This window comes from Doryrhamphus excisus, linkage group LG18, assembly GCF_037039965.1.
Source record: "Doryrhamphus excisus strain RoL-2023G ecotype Guam linkage group LG18, RoL_Dexc_Guam_v1.1, whole genome shotgun sequence".
Lineage (NCBI taxonomy): Eukaryota > Metazoa > Chordata > Actinopteri > Syngnathiformes > Syngnathidae > Doryrhamphus > Doryrhamphus excisus.
In genome coordinates, this window is record NC_136374.1 from 16,755,880 (window position 1) to 16,766,397 (window position 10,518).

General features: G+C 42.1%; 1 protein-coding gene across 3 annotated transcripts in view; it reads right to left on the reverse strand.

Annotated features, from left to right (window-relative positions):
* Positions 1–10,206, reverse strand: part of per3 (period circadian clock 3) — a 16,840-nt gene extending 6,634 nt beyond the window's left edge. Inside the window, exons 1-14 of one of the 3 annotated variants that reach the window (XM_078798664.1) lie at positions 10,034–10,206; positions 4,855–5,226; positions 4,616–4,773; positions 4,418–4,536; positions 2,595–2,793; positions 1,996–2,047; positions 1,723–1,871; positions 1,337–1,415; positions 1,150–1,256; positions 889–1,045; positions 688–796; positions 451–579; positions 241–349; positions 61–172 (exon numbers count right to left, since the gene is read on the reverse strand). In XM_078798664.1, the coding sequence (XP_078654790.1) occupies positions 61–172; positions 241–349; positions 451–579; positions 688–796; positions 889–1,045; positions 1,150–1,256; positions 1,337–1,415; positions 1,723–1,871; positions 1,996–2,047; positions 2,595–2,793; positions 4,418–4,536; positions 4,616–4,773; positions 4,855–5,120 (1,745 nt within the window). In that variant the 5' untranslated portion in view covers positions 5,121–5,226; positions 10,034–10,206. Of the gene's footprint in view, positions 1–60; positions 173–240; positions 350–450; positions 580–687; positions 797–888; positions 1,046–1,149; positions 1,257–1,336; positions 1,416–1,722; positions 1,872–1,995; positions 2,048–2,594; positions 2,794–4,417; positions 4,537–4,615; positions 4,777–4,854; positions 5,227–10,033 lie in introns of all 3 variants that reach the window. The other 2 variants (XM_078798665.1, XM_078798663.1) reach the window with 2 other exon arrangements.
* Between the last annotated feature and the right edge of the window lie 312 nt (positions 10,207–10,518).

Below are 10,518 nucleotides of genomic sequence, written 5' to 3' on the forward strand. Positions count from 1 at the left end.
CTAACAGAGCGACTGGAACGTCGGCATTCAGTTAAGACGACACAATGAGCAGCTGCACACCTAATGATGTTGTCCACACAGTTGATCTGCTGGTAAGAGGGAATGTGTGTTTGCTTTCTGCTTTCCTCGGGATCTCGAACTTCCGGGCCGGAGAAAACCGGAGGCAAGTGCGCTGCAGAACAAGAAATCATTTAAGCAACATTCAAAAAGGAATTTGTAAACCCGTAAAATTTGTCTTACCCGGAGCCGGTTTACCGAGCAGGGCAATTTTGCGACTGGACTCAAAACACGCCTGCTTCCCCCAATTCTTGACTCTGTTGACATCAGCACAGATTTGCTGAAGGGTCATCTGCACGGACGTGAACACACAGGGTGACTACGTGTCGAGGAACACCGGGGCGCATGGCATCGAGTGGCATCGAGTGGCATCGAGTGACTCCGATTACTCACAGGTTCCCGGTGTGTGTCCTCCCACAAGTTCCCATTGCTGTCGCTCGACGAGGCCACGCTGATGTAATGCTCGTGGGAACCGTTACTTCCTAAACTGCCGTAACCGCTGGAACCGTTGTTGTGGACAGGCTGTAAACAGGAAGAACACATATGGACGTATTAGCGAAGGTGAAAAGTATTAAAATATGAACTGAACTCAGAACTACATACACATCCATGAAAAGGAATCTAAATTACCTGCAAGAAGAGCTTATGGATCTTGGCTTGTAAATCTTTAATTTCTTCATGAGTGACAGGTACATCAGCTTTATTGTGAGCAGCAAACACGTCCTCATTTAGTGGACTCCTACAGAGCAGGATGGCAAGCACAGTAATTCCGATGACGTTTCAAACATCTGTTGCTACATTGTGTTTTTTTTTTTTTTTTTTACTCCTTACGTTCTGACTTTATGCCGTCCTATGATGAAGGCCACCTTGCGGCTCCAAGGGTTGATGAAGCTGGACCAGCTGGTGTCCAACGTGATGTAGTCCCCATTCTGGCAGCGCATACGCACCGGCGAGTGCTCGAACGGTGGCTGTCCTGCATACTTTAAAACTGCAAAACACGTCGACAAAAGCAAAAAAAAAAAAAAAAACAAACATAAGCAGACTGAAATTGTGTAAGAATGGTCCGATAGCAGCAACCAAATAAAACCTTACCCTTTCTGTGCATTGACAGCATGAGCGGACGGTCCTCCGGGTGGATGCTCGTTAGCAAAGACGTGCCAATCAGATCTTGAGGGAGGTATCCAAGCAGTGGTACGGCCCTGTGGGAAGTCCCTATGTGAGCTTCATGAAATTGCTGCTACCTGACAGATCAACTGAACGCGGAACGTGCACATCACACCTGTCGTCCACTTCGAGAAACACACAGCCGGGCGAGTGGGTGGTAGTGAAGATGCGCTTGTCCATGGGGATTCGAGGTGCTGCGGGAGTAATTAATATACCGGTTGAGTAAAGTAGAAATCGCTATGCAGCTAGTGTGTGTTACGATAGTATTACGGTAGTGAAAAAAATCCACAAATTTAGTGTAAAGGTTTTCATTGCTTTTTCTGGAGAGACGTGAGGTGCATTCAGGGATATCGTTATTTTTTTATTTTTATTTTTTTTGACCCACTGAAAAGGGTTCCATGACCCGCTTTTGGGTTGCTGACCACCAGTTTGAAAGGTGTCATATACATGCAAGCAAGGGGTTCGTTGAGAAGTGTTCATAAGTGCTGGAAATGACCATACCCTCGTATCCCGAAATGATGCGCTCAGCCAGTGCCAAGCAGCACGGCTCTTCCTCTTCCCCGCTACTTCCTGTTCCCTGCACTTTGAGCAAGTAGGGTGTGATTCGAAAGGGATTGTAGCGCATCTCGCCCTCACGGTCCTTCCCACCCCTAAAACATATGGACAAAGTTTAATGTCACATAAAAAATACTGAATGTGAAACACTGTATGTCGAGTCTTCTGTTATGTTTTCAACAGCAGTTTGTTGAATATTCATGACAGATTTATCCTGACCTGATTCTGCAGAAGAAAGACTTGACCTGGGCACAGTCAAATAGAACCCCCGCTGTGGGAAAATGGCACAAAGAAAAGTAATTAGATCCTCACATGATATGTGCAGTACACTACAGCCAAGTTACATTGCAAGCTACAGTGCAAAGTGGAGAATCTGCATTAAAAAAAAGCAACACCCAACCTGTCCGTATGGCAGGTTGGCCTCTAAAAGGCAAGTCGCTAACACTTTACCAGGAGGTACACAAAAGTACAGTAGTTAATAAGGAACGAACCTCCCTCACCCAACCCGCGACTTATTAGTTCCTCAGTAAATACTGTATTGTTGTGTACCTTATTGTAAAGTGACACTGGCAAGTTGCACAATCCTGTGAACGTCACAATTTAGCAGTCTGCACAAACTGTTCCTAGCGTAAATACAAAGCATACCTCAATTAGTTGCTGAATTTGAGTGTTTGGTAGCTATACTATTTTCTATATAATTAGTTCCGTGACAGGGAGTGATTTCCTTGAGTTATCCTGAAATGAAATAATTGCCGTGTGTCCTACTTATCCGATATGTTTTGTAAACATGTTTTGTGCAGTTTGTGTCACATCCCCACCTGTGTGCGAGTTCGTCCAGGGCGGCAGATGCGGCTGTGCTGTGTGCGAGTAGAAAACATTCACATCTTGGTGGAAGAGCAGCTCCACAAACTTGGCAGACTCAAGGAACTTCCTCTTGCAGCACAGGATGATGGAAGCATGCTCGGACGCATGCAAGACACGGCCACTGGACAGGGAGAACACCACCACGAAAGAGTCCTATACACAGGCACAGAGAGGCACACACACACACACACACGGGTAGAAAAAGACGCACACGCACAAGAAAGCAGAGTCACAGACACACGCAAAAGCGGTAAACGCACAAACACTCGCACACCCGCCCAGGCATGAGGCAAAAATAAGTGACAGATACATATATTTGTGGCGACGTGTTTGGGTTCCATCTACAACTGTGACCAAATCCTCAAATTGAGATCAAATTGTTAGAACGCAGCTCAAAATCATCAATAATCATCTATCAATCTATCATAAGCCACGTTTACATGGACCCAAATATTCCAATTCCATTCGGGTTATTTGCTCAAACGGAAAGAATCTAACCTTTACATACTCAAACACGTGGCCCGCGGGCCAAATGTGGCCCGCAGGACACTAGTTTGAGGCCCCCGCCTTGATATGAAAGTTTAATGTAAAGTTTGATATGGATGCTGTATGGTATCATGTACCCAGAAAAAATTATTACGTTTGATTAATGTTCATGTTAAAGGTTAAATAACTGTTAATAGTTATCCTCCCTATCCGTGTGGAAGTGGTACGTTTTTGGCTATTTAGGTTTAAAGGAAATAACTTGAAGGCTACCGTTTAGGTCGCTAGCTCTCTAGTTTGCGAGTTAGCATGTGTCTCAAGAGCCTGCAGTTGCGCAATATGTTGTAAATAAAAAGAGTATAAATGTGACTATAGTCATGTTTTGTCATGTCTACAGGGCTCTAATAATGCTTTGTTCATTTTAATCTGAAAAAATAATTTGTCAACTATATGTGGTTTTTATTATTTGCCCTATTATTATTATTATTATATTTATCTATTACTGATTGATTGATTTTCTTTATTCTTGATTTGTTTATTTATTTTTCATCTTATTTTGTGCAGAAAAATAAAAATTAAGATATTTGAGAACAGTGGAATGTTTTATCAGAGCTTTTCTTGTAGAAAATCGGAACTAAAGCACTGAAAAAGTTTGTATATTTTTCTGTTTTTAAAAAATGTGTTTTGTTTTTTTTTTGGAAAACCTGATGCGGCCCAGCCTTGCCCAGACCCTAGCTCCAGTGGCCCCCAAGTAAATTGAGTTTGAGACCCTTGATCTAAACCCTTCTATACGCCATTCACATGTCCAGTTTTATTAAAAAAGCAAAAATACATATCTATATAAAACATGTGCCAAGCTTAATTATACAATATTAGCAAGATTGAACTTTATCTTTTCCTGTTCCCGGGTGCGTTCTTTCAGCGAATGCTGACATATGACGTAACACGCAGCTCGAGACGTTCGTCGATTTAAACAAAATGAAGGCGAGTTTTTAATTCAAACTTCAAATTTCAAAATTGCCAATACGGAGTTATTCCAACAAGTGAAAGAAAAACTTGAGGAAGTCGGTATCACGTGATGTTGGTGTTTACGCTTTACTGGGCATGCCTCATTGACTATTCTGGTTGATTATAGCGGCGCATGTAGACACGCGATTGGAATATTTCCTTTCCATGTATACCATTGCTTTCGGAAAGTTCATTTGGAAAGAGAAAAAAAACTCCATATGTAAACGTGGCTGTAGACAGCATGTGGTGCGTTTAAGTGTCACGTGGCAAGGGTTGGCGTGTGTACCGTGTTCTTAAGGTTGTGCTCGGACGTGACTCTCTCCAACTCTTCAGGGGTGCAAACGGTGGCGTCTCTCCTCTCGTCCTGGCCGTTTCGCATCAGCAGTTTGTAATACTCGCTGTTGGCTGCGGACGACAACATACACACATATGACTTCTCTTTCAGACGCAAAAAACTGGAGAATTCATCGGAGCGGAAGGTTACCTTGGACTTGCTTAACACACTTGAGGGCATAATGTAAGGCCTCTACAGTGCTGGCTTTGCTGCGGCTGCGTTTGTCGGATGGAAGCCTCTTCTTCATTTCAGACACTGTGTACATCAACTCTTTGTGAGTCTGACCTTTGCCCTCGTCTGCATTCACGCTGCTGCACACACGGTCACAGACACAGGCGTATTTAGTCATTGTTGGGTCAAATATATGAAGAAGTAAAAATGACAAATACCTCTTCGTGGAGGTGGATGTGGATCCGGTGGCGCTGCCAGGGCTGTGATTGTCTGAGGAGGAGAGGTCATGTGACCCGCTCGTCATCTCCTCATCCTCCTTCTCCTCCCCCCTGACACATTCGGACTGAGCTCCTCGGTTCTGTAGCCCCGGTGACATCCTCCTCACGTCTCCTGTCAACGCAGGCTCCTCCCCATCTAGGCCGCTGTCGCCACCGGGCATCTCTTCGTTTTGGTCGCACATCAATAGGAATTTATCCAATCGCATTCGTCGGCAGAGGTCTTCATGTGCTCGGCGATGGCTTCCATGTGGGGATGTCAGATGGGTGCTTCCGTCCGTGCGGAACGATAGCGAGGCAGGGTTGTCTTGAGCGCTGCGGATTTAAGAGAAGAAAAAAATTATTTTAATTTCAAGTCATCACAACACAATTAATGGACAAAACAGCTGGGTTGCCTTTGTGGAAGTTACTTTAGTTCAGATTTACTTTTCATGCTTATTAGAGGCTCCTATTGTATCATAAATACTAGAATAATAATAATATAATTACTAGAAAAAATAAATAGTTATGAAAATAAAGTCAAAATACAATGAAATTAAGTGTGACAATGTTCATATTTGTTTGGGAAGTTTAACATTGATGTAGTAAAATTTTGTTTTCATGCTCTTGATAGATTTTTTTTTATAAATACAACTTTATTCTTCTTAAAATGTTGTGAAAAATCAGATTTTATTTGTGCACCATTATGGCATTTTCTCACATAATTATGATTTTTCTTTTTGGGCGTAGCCTAAAAAACCTAAAACAGGGCCTTAAACTCTACAGTTGGACTAGTTTTGGACAATATTTATTCTTTTCTTTCCTGTTCGTCTCTTAAGAAAGACTGCAACACAAACAGCGACTCTAACCAATAGCAGAAAAGCAGTGTTATGAAAAGGTGGATGCGGTCTCAACTCACAGTTAACAGTTAACATTGTCCAAACAGTTTCGTCATAAACAGGAAACCAACAACAAGGGGAGACTAAAACGTTGAAAAACACATGAAAAGCCACTGTACTGTACTGTATAGCCAAAATATAAATCCAAAACATAAAGCGCTACACAGACAATAAAAACCCCAAATTCAGTTTCTCAGACATTTAGAATTAATAATAAAAAAAAAGATTATTGTAAAGTGAAAGGTCAATCTCCTAATGATCTACGCATAGTATGTATCTAAACTTGGTCATTTTTTGTACCTCAATACTTAGTTGAGCCTCCTTTTGAATAATTGACTGCATTGGTGTGTTGTGGCAGAGAGGCAATCTCGTCAGGTGTAATGAAGCCCAGGTTGCTTCCACAGTGACCTTCAGGTCATGTGTGTTGACCCTGGTGTCGTTCATCTTCCTCTTGACAACACCTCATAGAGGTTCTATGGGGCTCGGCTCAGGTGAATTTGGCCAATCAAAAGTAATGACACGGGTCATTGAACCAGATTCTGGTACATTTACTGGTGTTCCTGGTTGACTGTGGACTTTGGAAAAACACAGACGACACAACACCAGCGGATGACAGCAGAACACCAAATCATCACCGATTGTGGAAACTTCACACCAAACTTGAACGCAACGTGGAATCTGTGACCTCCATTTCCAAATGACATGCAACGTTTACTTTCATCTGAAAAGAGGACTTTGGGCCACGGAGCAAAAGGCCAGTTTTTTTTCCTTCCACATTCCAGGTAAGAAGCTTCTGACGCTCTGGTTCAGGCGTGGCTTGACAAGAGGAATGTGACACTTGTAGCCCACGTCCAGGATTAATCTGTGTGTTGTGGTGTACTGCAGCCTCAGTCCACTCTGTCAACCCTCCTGTAATAACATTCTCTCGTTTTCAGAAGAAAAAAAACCTGCATATTTACAAATGAATATGTTGACAGGTACAGACCGATCCCTATGAAGCTCCTCCAAATCCTTGAATTGATTTTACTTGACAACCCTCCCAAAGCTGTGGTTGTTCCTTTGCCGGTGCACATTTTCCTCCCACGCTTTTTCCTTCCACTCAACCTTCTATGAATACGTTTGGACGCAGCTCTCTGAGCAACCAAATTATTTAGCAATGACCTTTTGTGACATAACCTCCTGGTGGAGGGTGTCAACTTATATCTCCTGGATATCAACAAAGTCAGCAGGCTTCCCCGTGATGGTGTGGTCTACTGACCCAGACACGGAGACCATTTTTGCAGTTAGCTGATTAAGGTGAGACACCGAGGATTTCCAAAGCCAACGTTTTCACAATAGTCACATTTTCTCAGATACGAATTCTGCATTTACTGTAAGTCGTAATCAAACTTATACTATAATTATAATTAGGTTTATGGTAAAAAAAAAGGCTCATTCTCTGCAATGAACTTCATTGCCTCCTTGACAGGAGGAAGGAAGGAGACAGATACAGAGTTGTTCATCGTTCTGTGTGCGTTCAATGAAAAAATTGAACCCAGACATATTTCCGGCAGGAATTTTCATTGATAAACAAATTATATGAAAACTGAGGTTCCAAGGTATATGGGGTTGACTTTATCAAAAACACTGAACTTCAAATGTTATACATGCACCGGCACACACCTACTCAAGCAATATTTGTGTCACACAGCGTGGACAGTGAGTTTATGTGAAAATGGTCCACTGTGTGATGAAGCAAATGAAATCTCAACAAGATTAGCATTGGCATGGCTGGTCTTACTTTTGTCTTATGCACAACTGATTGCAGTTCAACTCAGTAATTAAGCAAATGCACTTCAAGGACAAGTCGGGCAGTAACTTTGCAGATTATTCAATGTGTGAAACTTGAGTCATCCATCAGCACGGAAACAAAAGGCACGTTTTCTTGTGCCAATTAGCAACGCATGTGATAAATGTGGGCTACGTACTTTGTACTTCAGCTACTGTGTACAATGACAAAATACAATCTGGCCCTTATACTACTTCATTTATTCCTCTCCATTACAAATGAGCCTAAATATGGACATCAAATGCAACGGATCTGTCCTTATGTCTGACAAACAAGTGTAAATAAAACAAGTAAAAATAACTCTGCTTGCATCATGACCGATACTTACTGGCATTACCTATAAACATCTCCCACATGTGGTCGTGGGTTTTCCCCGGGGACTACGGTTTCCTCCCACATTCCAAAAACATGCTAGCTTAAGACAGCTGGGATAGACTCCAGCACCCCTGCGACCCTCGTGAGGATAAGCGGTAGAAAATGAATGAATTAATCTCCCACGTGCTGGTCAGTGTTGACATATAATATCTAATGTCTAATCAAGGTTGTCGGTGTAATAACATTTATATCTGTGCGACAAATAACATACTCAGAAGCCAGTGAAAATATGAAAATATCCTGCGCTGTCGCCGCAGGATTACATAATCAGAAAGCTCACTTTGGAAATGTGGAAGACATCTGATCTTAGTTTCTTTCCTCTTGCTTGGGATAAAACACTAAAACGCGTCTTTCTTTAATTGTGACGGTCTGATCTGATCTTGCCTTCAAAGCCAAATATTAAATATGTGTGCGTATGCGGTGAATGCCAAGCAGAGTCATGCGTAATCCCTCAATGTACAACATTTAATCATACAAGTGAAACATCTAATGCCACTCAGAGACTGCTATTACGCAATGCAGCAGGTCGACCACATTTGATGGTCAATAACTATTGATGGAGTCGAAAACCAGACATGCTCTCTCTGTAGATATCGGTATTAATAGTTGACAAAAATGAGGTACAGTTACCGCCAAGTCAACTGTTGTGACGTCGTTTTGGTTGATGTTAGTTTTTTCGACCGTGAACATCTAGCTCTAATCTCCCCCAAAACTTTGGTTTACACAAAAGATACACACTCGGCCACCTTCAACATGTGCTTGAAGGTGGTATTTGTTGTGAAAGTGAACTTGTGTAAGCGACTTTATTCAATTCCAACACCGAGTAGCAGATTCGACTCGAATAAGATCAATTAGTGGAAGCACATACATGAAAGCTGTCTTTGATAGCCCATATTCTTAGCTGACAATATGCATGGGGCGTGACCTGCAGTATGTATGCTTTTAAAGTACTGTAAAATCTTGAGATTTTCTCCCCTCCCCATACATTCTTCTGTATTTGTTCTGTAATACTGGTGGTTTTGCTGCGGCAATTGCAACAATTTGTTGTGATTTATCACTTTGTTATAATTAGATTGCATGTCACAGAATTGTATAAAAATAAAAATGAATTGTTTTCAGACACAATTTTAATGTTTTTAAAGTACCGGATTGGGCACTTGGGCACTGTTCCAAAGGAACGGATTTGGCACATATTGAATAATATGTAAACTACTTTAGGTAGGATGGACTCAAACACAAAATGCATTTGATGTTGCATGAACACAACAAAAGCAACAGGAAGTCTAAATACAGAAAAAACGGCATTTGTTTACGGGATTGTGAATATTAGAAATGTGTTTTTTAAGAATGGAAAAAATTCTACTATGTAGGCTGACTGAAAACATACTTTACCCCCACGAAGGTTCACTGCACCTTCCCCACATGAACCTACTGACCTCAAGAAAGCTAGTAACTGCCTCATAACATAAGTTTCGCTCCAGTTCACCGGATAAGTAGATGTAATTACTAATAGATGTGTTTACAACTGCATCCGCTGTAATTACATTTTAGACGCATCGAGAAGAGCATAACAACGAAAAGGCACAATAGAGGCCATACGCGTTGTAAAATGGAAAAACAGCATGCACTAGGAAACGTTATGTGACGGTTTCTCGGCAAGCTTGGAAGTTAAAATTATTTCTGTGCGTGTTGCCAACGCTAAGTATAGATTATCGGCTCCGAAGGTTTAATAGTAGCACAACAGCCACTCGCTTTGAGACACTGCGTTATGGCAGACGTGAATTCAACGTTCGCGACTTATCGGCTACGCGCTAAAGCCGACTGTAGCAAGGACACCTTTGATTTGGAAGGAAACTGTTTCACAATTGCGAAGAATATTACTTAGAAGTGGGATCTAGGGAACACTAAAAATATGTTATTTAATTTGTTTACGTCCATAGTTATGTGTGGTTGTTACACTCCGCGACGTAGCTAGCTAGCATAGCTAGTTAAACACGATTGCCAAAAACATACAACAATCGCCTTGAAGTGAAATATTTACCTTTTACACAGCACGCGTGTCTCCTCTTCAGTTAATTTTCACGTGAATTGTTCGTCTGGTTGTAAAGAAACTGTGTTTAATTAAATCCCAGTTACGAAGCTAAGTTGCCCAGTATTCCGGAGCGCTTGACACATTTGTGCAACGTGAGTCCGGTTCCGTGTGGCGACGCCCACTACACTGTGATTGGTCACATCGTATTTGCATATGTCCTGTGAATGGACCGTTTGTACATAGTGGGCGTGTTCAGAATTAGCGTCTGTCATGGTTCACGTGGCTCCCCATGTTACACAACAGAGGGACCACAAAGCGCAAAGTGTGGACTGCGCATGCGCAAGCCACCACGGGCCGCTCCATCAACCTCTTCGTCATAGAAGGAATAAACACTGAAACGGAGCATCTGACACCGTTTAAACATCTGTGACGCTCACAAAGTGCTTGAAAAAGTGACAGCTGAGCTCATCAAATAAAATGATGGCATTCAACCA